General features: G+C 37.6%; 1 protein-coding gene across 4 annotated transcripts in view; it reads left to right on the top strand.

Moving 5' to 3' along the window:
- The window catches only part of SOX13 (SRY-box transcription factor 13), a 72,966-nt gene extending 57,028 nt beyond the window's left edge, over window positions 1–15,938 (top strand). For 3 of the 4 annotated variants that reach the window (XM_026715574.2, XM_026715572.2, XM_087929473.1), the window contains exons 8-14: window positions 26–105; window positions 193–343; window positions 1,678–1,787; window positions 3,778–3,874; window positions 4,154–4,297; window positions 10,864–11,080; window positions 11,789–15,938. In XM_026715574.2, the coding sequence (XP_026571359.1) occupies window positions 26–105; window positions 193–343; window positions 1,678–1,787; window positions 3,778–3,874; window positions 4,154–4,297; window positions 10,864–11,080; window positions 11,789–12,068 (1,079 nt within the window). In that variant the 3' untranslated portion in view covers window positions 12,069–15,938. Of the gene's footprint in view, window positions 1–25; window positions 106–192; window positions 344–1,677; window positions 1,788–3,777; window positions 3,875–4,153; window positions 4,298–10,863 lie in introns of all 4 variants that reach the window. The other variant, XM_087929474.1, reaches the window with a different exon arrangement.
- The last annotated feature ends 641 nt before the right edge of the window (window positions 15,939–16,579 follow it).

The raw sequence follows: 16,579 nt of genomic DNA, 5'->3' as shown, positions 1-16,579 counted from the left end.
TCTTCTGTTTCTTTACAATCTACAGTGGAATATCCTATGCAGCTGCTTCATAGTCCTCCTTCAGCACTAAAGAGACCTGCAAGCTCAGGCCACCTACAGATCCAGGTAAAACTTCTTAATTGTCTTTTTTTCCTTAGATCTCCAAATTTTATAGAAAAATGTTTCTATCTTCCTTCTCTATTTTGTTTTCAGGAATCTTCACAGCCACTCAACTTAACAGCAAAGTCTAAAGGCTCTGAACCCCCCAATGCCTCCAGCACACCTAATTTAAAGATTAGTAGCAGCCAGTCCCTCGGTGGTGTTTCTCGAGAGTTGCAGACCAGCCCTCCCAGCCTTCCTTTGGGTAGGTCTGTTCATCTGATTCAGAGCTGAAAGAGAAATGCTTATTTGATTTGACTTCTCATTGCAAACGTTACGAAATACTTTATGAATTAGGTTATACTCTTGATTTTTCTTTGGGAAAGAATTCTTGACATCCCTAGATTCAGGAAGAGATGAATTTGGCTTTCCTCGATATTTCTTTGGGGTTTTTATCTTGTGGATTCACCAGTGCTGAAGGGAGAAGAGAAACTACCAATTCAGAGGAAGAAGCATACACTGCGCATGTAAAATATTCAGTCCATAACATCTCCAAATATGTCTGGGAAAACTTGGAGAATTTCTACAAATCAGGAGAGACAAATTTGATGTAGATGTGAACCAAGGATCTTCATGTTGCAGGAGTGCTCATATATTCCAAATCAATATATCCAATGTGTTAGATCATCTTTTGGGATATCCATGATTTTGAAATATATGCAAATTATAAAGTTTAAGGCTCCTAGAGTTAATAAGAAGTCAACAGATACTTAGAATACTCCTAATCACTCCAAATGAGAACATAAGTGTATTGCACTCTTGAAGAGAAGCATAAATCTAGTCTGAAGTTTAATGTGGTGCAGAATTTGTAGAGACATTGTAGTATATATTTTGTTGTTGTTAGAGATGCATATTCTGCTGTTTCATGATAGCTGAAGGCACAAGATAACAAGCACAGCAATTTTGGTCATGCGGAAGAAGGAAAGTCATAATTCTTGAGCCCTCCAGGTTTTGTTAATTAGAGTTGAAGTCTTTTTTGTGTTGAAAATCTCATATCTGCAGCCAGTTACAAAAGTTTCAGGGCTGGAATTCAGTTTCTTTCTATTTTGTAACAATGGATCACTGCCAGTAGCCACAGTAGTCTACATCACCTCTGACATTCAGGAAAAATCTCCTTGCAGATTTTACATACCAGTAATGTAAGTGGAAGTTCACATAGAACTCATGTATCATCTTCCTAGGAATCACAGGATTGCCCCATAAATATTTATTTTTCTGATTAGGAAAAAAAGTAATCACTGATTCTAAAAGAAAATTCTCTTGAAGCTTTATAGAGGAAAATTGCTGTGGTCAAGGCATACTTATGGAAAATGCAGGATAGAGCTGTTGTAACCAGGATATAAAATTCTGGGTCATGGCAGTGAACTCGGAGATTTCCTATGGCCTTTTGCTGCCATCGAGTGGTTGACTGGATTTTTGCAGTCTGGGTTTGACAGCCCAAGGGTTAGTTCTTTGTTTTAGTAGTTTTCTTTGCACTGGTGATCATCATGAAGACATTAAATATTAGTTGATCACCTGTTGTATTTTTTAAAATATCAGGGTTCCTTGGAGAGGGAGATGCTATAACTAAAGCAATACAAGATGCTCAACAACTTCTGCACAACCAAAGCAGAGCTATAGATGGTTCTCCAAATCATCCATATATTAAGGTAAGTGATACTGATTTTCTTAAAAGGAAGGAATACCCTCTGACACAAGCCTTGAATGAAGGTTAGAATTTTGAAGAACAAAACATATCAGAGTCTAATGAAAGCAGCCATCTTTTTTTTTAAAAAAAAAACCCTGGTATCTGGGTGTTTGAGAGCGATTGTCTGCGTTGTGAATAGTAATGAATTGGCCATGGTTTATATTAGGGTAGCATTTCAGACAATTTAATAATTGGATAAAATGTATAAGCTTCCCAATTCTTACCCAACCCATCCCATACCCATTGTAGAACATAATCAACCAAATAGAAATTATTTGGTGAGCTGGCAAGACTATATTCTGTTTGATTTAATCCCCCAAACATTTCTGGTAGAAACAACAGTATCATGGGGTTGAGGTGTCTTTTGAAATCGTTATTAACTTTATTTTTCAGAAGTCTATGTTCCTGATGTAAGGCCCGGTGAAAGTTGTAGGAGAAGCCTACCTGATAATTTGAATGATTAAAGGAAGAGCTTTCAGTGATAGCACAATAATTATATACTGAGAGTGAAAATTGGAGAGTTTGAGTTAGCACATAATAAATAGAAATTAATGCATAAGAACTCCATATTCTGACATTTTAAGTCTAAACTTAAACTACATAAAATACTTGTTCTATTACAATATCCCATAAAGCAATTCAAAAGTCATTTTTATTTGCTAGACTCTTGTTTTTAAGGTATTATTTACAAAAACTATCCAGAATGTTAGCTGAATTGTTCCTTTTTCTTGTTGAAACCTTTTTTTAATAAACAAAAAATTATAAAATACCTTGTTTCCAGAGATTCTTTTTGTTTAGATAATGTTACCTGTAATCTTTCTTTTATTGTTCCCTGTCCAGCAGATTTGGACTATACAGGCCCTATTTTAGAAGATCATATAAAGCCATATTCTTTTGACAATTTAACATATGGCAAAATAATTATTTTAAAAATCTAGGTTTAAGGCAGTTTAGCCCAATATTTCTATTACTGAGACAGTAATTAAGTGAATTTGCCCCATTTTACATTTTTTCTTGCCACAGTTGTTAAGTGAATCACTGCAGGTGTTAAGTTGGTAACATAGTTATAAAGCAGGACTGTCAAGCTCAAGGCCCGCAGGCTGGATCTGGCCCATGGAGTGCTTATATCTGGCCTGCAGGGCCACCCTGGAAACAGGAAAGGACCAGCCCGCATTGCCTCTGTCATTGAAAATGGAGTTGAGGGGGGCACTGTTTTCATTGGCAGAGGGCTGCGGAAGGCTTTTGTGGCTGAAAATGATGCCCAGGGAGGCTGCACAGCCCCCCCCCCGCCGGCTCCATTTTCACTGGCAGAGGGCTAGCAAAAACAAAAACAAAACAAAAGGAAAAATTTTCCCCTTTTGCATTTGAGCATTCAAGAAGGAGCAGAAAAGGAGAACAGGAAAGAGGAAAGATAAAGAAAAAGAAGGAAAGATGTGAGAGGAAGGAAGAAGAAAGGAGAATGAAGAGGGAAGGAAAAAGAAAAGGAAGGAAGGAAGATAGATTATAATGAGAGTGAGTGAGGGTCTGAAGGAAATCCTACCTTAGCACTTGGCCACCACAGGTATCCTTGCCAAGAGCGAGGTTGAGCTGGCCATGCCCACCCCAGGCATACCTCCCCCCCAATCCCCCGAAGTCAAACATGACCCTGATGCAGCCCTCAATGAAATCATGTTTGACACCCTTGTTGTAAAGTGAATCTGGCTTCCCCATTGACTTTGTTTATCGGAAGTTCTCAAAAGGTGATCACATGTCCCCAGGACACCGCAACTATCATAACTATGAGCCAGTTGCCAAGTGGAATTTTGATCACATAATCATGGGGATGCAGCAGTGGTTGTTCAGTGTGAAAAACAGTCATAAGTCTCTAATGAATGATTGTGTTTTGAGGACTATCTGTAGTAACTTTTAAAGTTGCTTACCTTGGTAAGATGCAGAAAACTCTGTATTTTCAGGATCATAGCAATTTGGATTCTTCACCTGGAAAAGAACAGATGGACGAGTCATCTCTTCAGAGATTGGATGAGTCTCTACTAACGTGTGAAGGAGATGGTAATGACATTTTCTTCTTTTTCTCACAAATTTCACCAGTGTTGAATTTTGAAGAGAAAAACTAATCAAGCCTCCTTTAATAAATGAAAACTGTAGTTGACTAGCTGAATTATGATTTTTTTAATGCTGCCAAAACCTCATGAGATAGGGAATCAGCTTTTGTATACAGCAGATGTGACAAATCCACTATGTGTGAGCCCCATTTGCAATTTCCAGAATTCACAAACTCCCATAGGTCTGGTCAGTTCAATGAACTGTTCTTTGGTCCTTTCTTGGCAGGCTCACGACATTTCCCTGAATCCAGGAACAACAACCACATAAAGCGCCCCATGAATGCTTTTATGGTGTGGGCCAAGGATGAAAGACGTAAAATTTTGCAAGCTTTCCCAGACATGCACAATTCAAGCATCAGTAAGATTCTAGGTAAGGAAGGATGTGTACATTGGTATCTTATCGGTTCTTTTTTCTGATATCTTTTGATATTTCTATGAAACATATTGCCCTTTGGGCAAGTAATTATTGGTAATTTCCAACAATTTAATACTGGGTGGTGTGCTTTAGTAAAGGGACCAAGCCCAGTTCTCTCTCTTTGTCTATCATGATAGCCTGTTTCTTCAGATTTTACACCAGCACATGCAAAACAGATATTGAATGTAGGTTTTTTTTAAAAAAATCAAGCTCACATCAAAGAGAAAGCCAAGACTAACCTTTTCTCAGGATGCTATTTATACAGTTGTAGTTGTGGACCTTTTTTATGATTATTAATCTCAGACTAAAGAGCAAGCTAGACAAGGTCTTAGTCACAAAGTTAAATTCATTGTTTGCCCCAGAATTCAAATAGCAACTTAAACAGAGCCGCTTTGCTCAATAGGGAGGCCCTTTTCCCCCCTATCAGAATGAGCCGCAAACCCATCTTGTTGTCGACAGTTTTTGTTAGTCATTAGGAGAAAAGGGGAAAAGCTCCCTATCTAAGAATAGGATGTCAAGCTTAGATTCTTTGCTCTGGGCTAGTAGGAAGTTCTTTATTAATATCAGTTCAAGGAGCTAGTGTATGAAAACCTGGAATTTACAATAATTTTTTAAATAGAGAATAGTCTTTCCCCTAATCACTGTGCCTAGTATTATGCCTGAGTTCTGAAATGGGCAATTTTGTAACAATGGTTATTATTACTTCAGGGTTTGGTCATAACCGGAGGGGTAAATTTGGTAGAATCTACAAACATACCTCATAACTTTCCCTAAACTCCAGAATTTATGATAATTAGGAAGAAAGGATGATTTGTTACAAAATAGGCTTATGTAATAAAGACATAAGATGTATCTAAGGCCACAAAGAAAATGGAAAATAAATGTAAGAATAGTTAAATTCAGAGATCATACTAAACCAAACTTTGTTGAATGTGCCAAAATGAGCCTGTTCACAAATAACGTTAAAAATCCTTTGAAATTGCAACTATCCATTCAACTAAACATCATCTAATTTCAATTTGGTTATATACATTCTGTGATAAAGAATGGTTAGGCAGGGCTCTTTTTTGTAGTGACCAAAGCAGTTCAAGTTACTTTATGAGTGATTGCCTTGTAGTTACTATGCACAGATAATCCAGTAATGTAGTTATCCCCTTAACAACCTTATCAAGTACAGTCCAAAACAATAGCAGCAACAGCCACAATTAAATAACTTGCCAAATATGTTACGGTATTTGCTCCACAAATATATGATCATGTTTTGCAAGCAAATGAAATGTATTAGGTTTTACAACCATGGTACCTGTAGACTAGTTTTGGAAGACACTACTGTTATTGTTGCTATTATTTATCAAATTTACAACTGCCCATCTCCATCAAACTCTAGGCAGTATACAAGTAAAATATTAAAATATAAAAGCTGTGTATAAAATTTAAATAAAAGGCAAGATAGTTAAAAATGTTAATTAAAAGGTAGAAGGAGGGCCTTCAGGGTACTACCAGCTTCATGGCTGCATGCTCTTCCATGACCCCAAGCAGAGCCATTTCCGAAAGGCCAGGAGAGTGGGCACCTGCCTCACCTTTTTGGGGACGAATGTTCCAAAAGGTGGGAGCAATGATTATTATGATAGTTATTGATAATATCAACATCATCAGATCGCATAGCCTGTGTCAGAGCAGACTAATAAGCCAATAAGCTATTTTGGGCAAGAAATGATCTACATATTTATAGTTGAATAGTCAATAAAGAAGGGAACACATCTGTATTCATGCATAAAATGAGCTCCACTAAATAATATTCCCAACAGACGAATGAATTCAAATCCTATCTCACAGGGCGATATTAGTATATGTACTGCTGTTGCATGAAACAGTAATATCAGATTGATCAAGGGGAATATTATTCAGAGATGGGAGTTGTAATAAACACAAGTCTCTGAAGATACTGATTTTGAGAACAAACCAGAACTCTTCACTAAAATATGCTTTGAAAAGTATTTCAGTAAGTATATTTTGAATAGTTAATCCAAACCAGGCTAGTGAACACACTTGGAATTTTGAGAGCATATTGCAGGAACCCTCACAAAATGATGGGACCAAAAAGATTCTTCCCTCCCCCACATTTCTGTCATCGGGGACACAGCTAAAATCAGATTTACCAGAAGAAATGTAGCTTCCCAAAATTACTTCCAGAAATGCCACCAGCTAACTCATTTTGCTCTTTTTTTAGATAAGTGGTCACATTTCCAAGTAATATGCTAACATTGAGCGAGTTAGCATTTTTTTTATTTTCTAGAAGATTGGGCTCTGGAATACTCATGAAAAAAAAAAAAAAAACTTAGTGCCTAAAATTGTTTTGCAGCATGGCAGCTTCTAATGGATTAACTGGATTTTTTTAAAAAAGCAAAATTTAAAAGCAAAATCAGGATGGCAAACATTGCTTTTAAGGTATATTGGATTAAAACAACAGGAAGCAAAACATGTTTAACCTAACCACATCATAAACTGAAGATAGTCAACAGTTCTTACCAATCCTGCTCCTCAGTTTTCAGCAGGAAAAGAACAAAAATATAGTCTTTAAGCACAGTACTTTACAAGATGCTCAGAAGCAAGTTTCATTCATTCATTCATTGAGTGGGGCGTTCTGCCTAGTTTTAGGACTACCCTGTTAAAAAGTCTGGATGATACCGAACTCCTTGCTTTTTTATACTCTTCCAAGTTCCTTGCGTGATACAGGTAGAAGATTATAATTTAATACTTATTACAGCTTTACATTCTGCCATTGCTAAATAAAAATAATCCTCCCTTGTTGTAGGAGTTCGTCACTCAGAGTTCCTCTTCTTACCACATAAGCTAATATTTAACTGAAGTCCCTGAGACTCAGCATAGACTGGTTAGTTATTTAGAGAGAGTAGTGCGGTTTCTGAAGAATATATCCATGCTACTAGGAATGGACTTGTAATGTTTCAGTAGATGCTTGTGGATTACACCAAGTCTCCTTAATTATTGAGGTTCTATGCATCTCATCAGCGTAAACCATTGAAAAGTTTTAAGTATTACAATAACCACAATGATGGATTCATAATTAGAAGCTTATGCTTTTGTTTCTTCAGGGGAATGTATTTTGAGCAGTAGGAAATTGTATCTCAATAGCAAATGTCTTGGTGGTTTTACCTGTTTCTCAGGCACAATTAGATAATTTGTTTTGTGTTTGTATTTCTAATATTTAATGAATGTAACGTTGTACTCTGAAGATAAAGAAAAATAAGATGATAGAATGCACTGAGCCAGTAAGTACAGCTAGCCCTCGACTTGTAACTGTAATTGAGCTCAGAATTATGGTTGTAAATAGTGCCAGTTATTAAGCAGGTCATCCTAAGACTGACTTTTTAAAATGATTTTTTGTAGTGTTCATTAGCAAATGCCACAATCCTTAAGTGAAGCCAGGTTTTTTTTTTTTTGCCAGAAACTGAAAGTAAATACCAGTTTCTAGCGGGTGGGGGGGTCATGTGACCACAGCATACTACAAACAGCTGGAAATGGGTTGCTGAGTGCCCCCTCCTGAAATGCAATCACATGACCATGGGGGGGGGGGGCTCAGGAACGTCATATCCTGGTTGCAAGTATCTTTTTTGTCCATCATAACTTGGAACAGCTTCTAATTGGGGATCTCCCCCCCTCTCTCCTCCTCGTTTTAATTAGCAAGGCATTTTTTTTCAAGGGGAACATTCAGAAATGCTGCCTTCGCCTGGCAGACAATGATATGATCCACTCTGTCTTTTTGACTTCTCCATTTTTAGACACTTTGTTGTCTAAAAGTGAAAAAAATAGGAACTCCGGTTGGTTTGCCTCTGAGTTTATTTGTTTTGTTTTGTTCTTTAGAAAAACAAAACAAACTGGATGTAAGTAAATGCATATGATAAGAAAGTACAAAGGGAAAACAATAATGACAACATAGAGAAAACTACATATGGCTGAATCCTGTCTTGAATGTTTCATTTTGAAAGTTTATATTAAATTATGATTATTTTGTATAAGCTCAGTGTTATTTGAATTATTTTGACTCTGAAATATAATAAAGTAATTTTACCAACAATGCTAATAACACCTATCTTTTCCTATGCGAAATCCTAGGATTTTCTTTGACCTAGAAAATTAGTTTATGCTTAACTTTTTCTCAAGTTCCAGCAGCTATAGACTTCTTAGACTTTGTTCCCCACATTAACTGCTTGGGTGAAACCTTCCTCATCTCTCCAGTCTCAATTCTTCACAAACTCTCTGGTGGGCATGACAGTAAAGGTCACACAACCCAGGGAATTCCTGTCACACACAAGGCCAGCCTATTTTAGCTGTTCCACCTGTTCCTCATACCTTGGGCTTGAAAGAATTCAACGAGCCCTGTAGGAAGGTGACAGAAAAGGTCAGCAGGACAGAAGAGTTTTAGTTAGCAATAAATGGTAGCCATGGTCATGGAGCTTCCCATTTATAAGAGAGAAGCACTAAGAGCTGTACTTCTCTGCCTTTTACTTTACCATTTACCTGATGTCATATAACTCAGCACAAATCAGTCAATACAATATTTGAAAAATGTGAAAGGTCTCATTAAATAAATGGATTCTCTTGCAGTTTGACAATAGTGCATCTTCAGAAATGACACTTTTCCCACATGATGTAATAACACGGCCTTTATGTTGGTGTACAGTTAAATGCTGATTAAATAATTATGTACACAGGTTAATATACCTGTGCTTCAGGGGCTAAGCAAGAATTCCTCCCTCTCTTAGGGCCTTTTGGAGATAGTTAGAATCTGGCTTTTCTAGAAGGCCATTGGTAATCAAGCATCTAGAGCAGTGTTTTTCAAAACTTGGCAACTTTAAGATGTGTGGAGTTCAACACCATGCTTTATGCTGGTGGCTGAGGAATTCTGGGAGTTGAAATCCACACAAAGTAGCCAACATTGAGCTAGAGGAAAATCCATGCCATTATTTTTCATTCTTCTTTACGGTTTATTTTTTACTGCATTATTTTTGGTTTGTTTTTGGTTTTAATTTTGCACCACCTAGATCTTCATAGTGAAGTGGTTCACAAATCTAAAAATCAAATTTTTTATTCCTAAATAAACAGGACCCATCTGGATAAATCTGTGACCCTAGCCTCCATTTCCATGAATTACACTTTGTGAGAAAATTATTCTGCCTTCTGAGAAAGAAAGGAAATCGGCATTTTGTTTTGAGATTTGTTTTCATTTTGAAACTGAGTAATCCCAGTCTAGTTTTTGCCAAACTGAGGATCGCATACAGGTAGTGACTAAAAAAAGTAATTTATAACTGTTTTTCACATTTATGACTGCTGCAGCTCCCTGTGGTCATGTGATCAAAATTAAGATGCTTGGCAACTGGCATGTAATTATGATGGTTGCAGTGTCCAGGGATCATGTGATCACCTTTTATAACCTTCTGACAAGCAAAGTCAATGGGGAGGCCAGATTCATTGAACGACTGTATTACTAACTGAACAACTGCAATGATTCTGTTAACAGCCTTGGCAAGAAAGGTCATAAAATGGGGCAAAATTCACTTAAAAACTATCTTGCTTAGCAACAGAAACGTTGGGCTCAATTGTAGTTGTAATTTGCAGGCTACATGTATCTTATACCCTGTAATCCTCAAGACCCAGAACATCCATTAGAACTACATTGTATGGCTTGCTTAATATCTCAGTTTACATTTCTAGATAGGCGATACAGATGTTTTCTTGAGCTCCTAGTTCCTTTGTGATATGATCGTCCAGATAATCTTCAGTACTTGCCTTGCTCGTGTAGAATTCCCCTATGTTTCTTAGACATAAAGCAGTCTGTAGAAAAAGTTCTTTTTGCCTGAATGGTAATAAAAGATAAATGCAGAGCTGTGTGATAACCTTTAGAACTGTATCTGATTAAAGAAGCAGTTTACATTAACTCTTCATATAATTTATCTTTCAAAGGGATTAAGCTGTTGCTTATAATACCAACCCCCCAGGACCCTCTGATTACAAAAATTAGCAAAACCAAAAGAAAAAATGTACGTGTCTCAGAGTAGGCTGAATGCATTTCAGAAACAAAGGGGGGGGGGAATAATTCCCCAACCTTTGAAAACTTAGAAAGCCTTGGTAATGTTTGTAGCCAATTTGCTTCTTCATCCGCTCATTGCCATTCAAAGAAAAAGAAGTTATTACTGTTGTTGCTTGGTTTCTGGTTATCTAAAGGTTGCCCATCCTTGTTTTATGTCTCAAACTCTGTTATTAAAGATGCCCTATTTGTTTCGTATTGGCTATTTGGGGGGAATTATTATAGACATGGAGGTGTTTTTCACCTTAAAAGTGAAAAGTGGTCAACTTTTGTATGTCCCTGTTCTTCCTTCTCCTAAGTTCATTTGTTAGGAAGCAGTATTCTGGCGTATCATAAGACTGAGAAGAACCATACAGTAGAGGAAGAATGAAAAAGGTAAATGAAATCATCCTTTCATTGCTCTCTGTTTCTATAGGATCCCGATGGAAATCCATGTCCAATCAGGAGAAGCAGCCTTATTATGAAGAGCAAGCACGGCTGAGTCGCCAGCATTTAGAGAAGTATCCCAATTACAAGTACAAGCCCCGCCCCAAACGCACCTGCATTGTGGAAGGGAAGCGGCTTCGTGTTGGCGAGTACAAGGCACTGATGAGGAATCGGCGCCAGGACGCCAGGCAGGGCTACCTGATTGCGTGAGGCTTCCTGCCCCTTTTCCCTGTTCCTCCTGAGCACAGCTTTCTGAGCCAGCAGGTTCCTATGTTTGAAATTCACCTCTTTCAAGGGAACCGCACCGACCACCTTTTGCAAGGCAGCAATAGTTTTAAAAGGTTCAGGTTCCTGATTCATCATTAATTGTAACCTGCATAGTCTTCCTGGGCTTATTTGCCCTGACCTTACGAAGAGCTAACCCAGTTTATGGTCTTTGTGTGTCTTGTAGCCTTGCCGACTGAAAGGATCAAAGACACAATTAAATATTTTGCTGGATCATATAAGAACATGATTAGCACTTAGGTGAAATCAGGCAGCTCTGAAAGCTTATATGAAGAAGGTAGGAAAGGTCCAGCAATGTTTGCTTTTAGAAGGTTCCTAGAAGACAGTTGATCTGATCTTATTCCAGAGAGACCGGTATTGTACAAACACTTGACCAGTGCATTGTTTTTTCTTAGGAATAAGGAACTGATAACCCATAAGATACTACTAAACTGCAGTTGCAAGTAGCTTCAGTTCATGACCAATAGATCACAGCTTCACAGTAAAAGATCACAACTTCTTTATTCTTGCTTATCTGTTTCCATGATGGGAAGTGCAGTAATAATGTTATGAATGCAGAGTTGGAGGTGGGGGAGGAACAGAATGTAAGATGGCATAATTTTTGTGATATATTATAATGTCTTCCCTAGGCCGCAAAGCAGCCAGATGCTACCTTCCTCTTCGGATCTCGTGTACCAGCGATCAGTTGGGATTCAGCTAGCTCCACCACTGATGGATCACTACTTGTCCCATAGCATGGAACCAAACATGCCAGTCATAGTAAACACATGTAGTCTGAAGCCAGAAGAAGGGGATGGGGCAGAGGACAGTCATTCAATGCCTGATGGGGAGATGTACCACTACAGTGAAGATGAGGATTCTGAGGGCGAAGAGAAGAGTGATGGCGAGCTAGTGGTTCTCACAGACTAATGTCACAAGAAGCAAGTATAGAAAATATGGACAAGCCTTTGTCCTCTTTCTAACTTGGAACAGTTAATGGCATTGGAAGAAACGAGGGGGGAGCTTGTTAAAGCGGAAACAGACATGGAGCAGAGGAACAATTCTTTATGCCACCATCTGTGATATTGGTAGAGTTTATTTCCCATCCATTTATCTTCTGTGGAAAGGGAGGAATTTTGTCTTTGACCTGCTGAATTTACCCCAAGGAAATTGAATACGAGTTGACTATGAATCTTGTAACAAATCTGGTATTTTTTTCCTACTAAAGTCAGAATTCCTGTTAAGGATATCACAAATCTTCACTGAAGTTAAGGGAACAAAGTTATTATGGAGTCATTAAGGGATGAAGAATGAGAATTGAAATATCGAGCCGCATATTTCAGAATCTATAATCGTTGAACCCATCTTCTTAGCAGCGCCGTATTAAGTGTTATATTCTCAGAAATGAAAATTTGACTAGAAAAAGCTTCCTCCTTTCAATCGCAACTGTGTCTATCTTTTGTGTAGTGTTCAGTTGTGTTGGAGTTAGGGGCAAATCCTCTGTGGCTGGGTAGTAATTATGTCTTTCGTTCATTTCCTCTTTTTTCTCCTTTCTCCATAAAGTTGGTATAAAAGCTTACTTTACCAATAGCCAAACAGAGACCTCACCTGTTTACAACCTGGCCAGCTGCATCGGCTTTTACTAGCCACTCAATCACTACCACTTAATCAACATTTGGGGAGTCTTTTCACTTTCCAGAAATGAAACATCTGGGTGGAACACTTATTCCCCCTTCATTCTGGATTTCAACTAGTTCTGCCTTTTCCTCAACTCCAACTTCACTTTGTCCTGTGTTTGTTTTGTTCAATTCCCACTGGGCCTGCCAATAAATTCCCATGGAGCCATTTTTAGCTCTGGACTTGAATGAATAGCAACTGAGGTCTCGAAGGGCCCTCTTTACCCTTGGCAGCCTTGGCCCAACTTATAAATTAAGCCATGGCCTGTTTCCCTCCTACCCTTGTTCGCTTGCCAACGCTCAGTACACAAGGAGAAGAGGACGCCCTGCAACAATAGAAAGCTGACTTGATGTTTAAGGGATAAAATGTGAAGTTTCTGAGGCAATCTTTCAAAAATTGTTTTCCTACAAGGGTAATAGCTCTTTCATGCCCACCCACTAGAACACCAAAAGTGCATAATGGGAATTATAACCCAACATATAGGCACCATGTGAAAGGCACCTTCTTGGAAAAACTGTTCTGAAGCATCTTCTGTAAAGGAGTAGGAATTCTTTTAAATGGATAGTTTTATTGAATTAGTCTAATGATGCTGTAATACACGATAGGGAACCTGTCTAGGGAACAGCCTTCTAGTTGTTCCGAGTTACGGTTCATGAGGAAGATGATGTTATAATTCAGCAACTTCCAAGGGGTTTGTCCACTTTCATCATTCTGGCTTATTGAGCCTCTGGTAGGCTTCAGTATATTTGTAAATTCATGTTTTCCTTACATTGAATTCAACACTCATAGTTTTCAGTATAAGTACTTGTTTGCTTATCATGCTCAAATCATCCAAATTGAGTGTATAATGTATTTGAGTGGCTTCTTTCATCTTCTTCTTACTCTTTATCCTTTAGTGGCATTCGTGAAAGCAGCAGTCTTGCCCTGGTTTAAATTAGCTAAGTGTTCTTGGTTAATGATACACCAGTGACTACTTCAGCACATGGAAAGAACAGAGATGAGAGAGGCACAGAGGATGTACAGTGTCATGATATACACATACACAGTTATGTCTCCGATGTTTGAATTATGTACATTTGCATACATTTTTTGCCCTTGTCCCTTTTAGATAGTCCTTTAAATATTTTTGTACACTTCCATTGGATTTAAATCTCAGCATGGAATCTTATTTACTAATTTTCAGAAATTGTAACATCACTGAGAAACTAAATTGGGAGTTCTTAAAGTAAACATGTTATTCTTCATTTTTTGACAAGGTCTCCTTTTTATGTTAGGGTGACCAAGTTTTTTAATATAACACACTGATCTCCATAATTTGAGACCAGATATGAGATCATGGAAGAAATTTAACATTGCCCACATCATTGTATCATGCCCATTGCAAGATGAAGCATAATACTATGTGCGAAGGCAGAGATTGTAAATGACAAGCCCATTTATCATGGCAGAAAAGTAAGGATTGAGAATACCATACACGCTATTTGGATTCACCCTTAGTCTAATATTAGGAAAAAAAAAACCAGTAGCATCTTTTTTGTACTCTAGTACAAGTAGATATGGCAAAATACCACTTTTTTGCATTATTGATAACTGGGATTAAGAATGAGGTACATACCTTAACATTTTACAGAGGATTTATGCACCCATTTCATTCCTTACAAACCCCTGAATTTGACCTCACCATCTTTAGTAGTGTGGTCCTTCACATGTCAGCCAAAACATAATGCAAATCTGAAGTTGACAGAAGTTTCATGCTAACCATGATTTTTCTTGCAATAGAACAGTTGTCACTTTGAAATTTGATCTTAGTCTATGTAGTGTCATCACAGTTTAGTGTCGCTGTAAGACACCGCACCTGAGGTGTATCTGGATAGAATCTGGAGTTCTATTTTTGTTTATGAGAAACAAAACTTGTCTGGCATTCTTTTATGACAGCTTTTATCATTTTGTCACATTATGTATGACTTATGTCCCTAACTAGCTTAAATAAGTCAAAACTACTTGCACCTGTCCAATTTATTTTCCTTTATTCTAACTTTGAAAAGAGGAAAATGCAATTATATCTTCTGAGAGGAAGTGGATTACTTAGTTCATGTGTAATATGCAACATGAGAATGTGTTACACTTGCTTTTTTTTTTTTTTAATCCCAGTGACCTCTAGATCTGTTAGATTACAACTCCCATCACTTCCAACATCTTAATGGGCATTTTGGGCAAGCATCATGGAGTTATAGTCTAACATCTGGAGAGCATCAGGATAGATGAATGGCTTTGATCCATTATGTTGTTTCCCATTCCTTCAGTTTTTCATAATCCTATCCCTTTCCACTGCGCTCTAGCAACTGGCTGCTGCTTTATTTTTGTTTTGTTTTAAAAAGTCTGTACATATAGATAGAGCTTTATTTTGTTAATAAGACTAGTAACTTAATCTGTATATTTCAACACTCTTGTTTATAAAGGGTTTTCTTTTTCTTGGTACAATAAAGATGTTTTGGAACAGAGATCGGTGCTAATTCTAGTTTTGTAAAATTCACTTTGCCACCTAACCCATTGTGCCTGTTCCTTTTAACATTTAAAGGCTGTGGAGACTTGATGATTAGTCTTTAAAATAGAGAAGGTACATGATGCTAGACTTCACCTGAATTATTTGCAAACATTGATGCAGTCATGCAGGTTTACTTGGAAGAAACTGCCAGGAAGTTCAATAAGATTTACTTCCAGGTAGATTTGTATAGGATTGAAGCTTAACATCAGTCTTCCATGTGTTTATGAGGTAGTAAATTCCACTGTTCTTAAAGGGGCTTATTTCCTTAAAAGTACATAGTATAGTCTTTTACAAGTGATAATGTCATTAACATTTACCATTCCCTCCATCTGCATGATGATGCTGTATCATGCTTGTTCATACTAATGTGTTTAACATCTTCAAAATCTCAAGTCAATTATTGTCCACGGGATGAAAAATATATTTCTGAAATCTTTTCATCAAGGTATCTTATTCTGAGATTAAATCTTTAGAGAAGACAATGCATACATTTTATATGAAAAGAGTTTTTAAACAAATGGTCTTTTAGAAAGCCATTTGTGATTAATTTCAATGGATATTTAAAAAAAAAAAAACAGATTGGAGTGCTTCATCTTGTCTTCCTGATGTTCAAGATTCCTTGTTCCAAGCTACTTCAAATGAAAGAGGTACACCTCAAGGGATCTACAGTGTTTTCTTTGCTATAGCAGACAACTCAGGCCCTCTTTCTTTGCTTTGCCAGTCAGATACTGCAATCCATCAATGTAAGATAAGAGTTGCTGCAGCAGTCATACCTCATGGTATGTATTTTGGCAGTCGTTCAAAAACTAACATGACAGAGATAGATGGCTATGTCGTCTTGATCATTAGTGCCTTTGGAATGAGAATGTCTCTGTGCTTTGGAGCACTATACAGTATGGATCCATTGACTTATTTTCTGACTGCTTTGAAAGAGCAATTGACTGACAGAAATGATCTTGAGCAGGTGAATGATACTGGAAATTCTCTTGAGAAACAGGGATCTGTCTTGAACATTGGCCCAGACACGTAGTATGATTGTATCCCTGGTATTAGGTTAGTAGCTGTTACTTCTTTCTACCCCTTCCAAATCAAGCCAGTTAAACATAACAAGAAATAATACTTGTGCAGAATAAGTATTGGAGTAGAAGACAGCAACGATCGAGAATCTGGAATCCTTTTGTTGCTGCTGAAGCCTACAGCTCCCAGCCTAATTCAGCAA

This window comes from Pseudonaja textilis, chromosome 3, assembly GCF_049901715.1.
Source record: "Pseudonaja textilis isolate UNSWEBS1 chromosome 3, rPseTex1.2, whole genome shotgun sequence".
In the NCBI taxonomy this organism is placed as follows: Eukaryota; Metazoa; Chordata; class Lepidosauria; order Squamata; family Elapidae; genus Pseudonaja; species Pseudonaja textilis.
The sequence above is the reverse complement of the archived record's forward strand: the minus strand, read 5'-3'. Positions and strand labels throughout refer to the sequence as shown.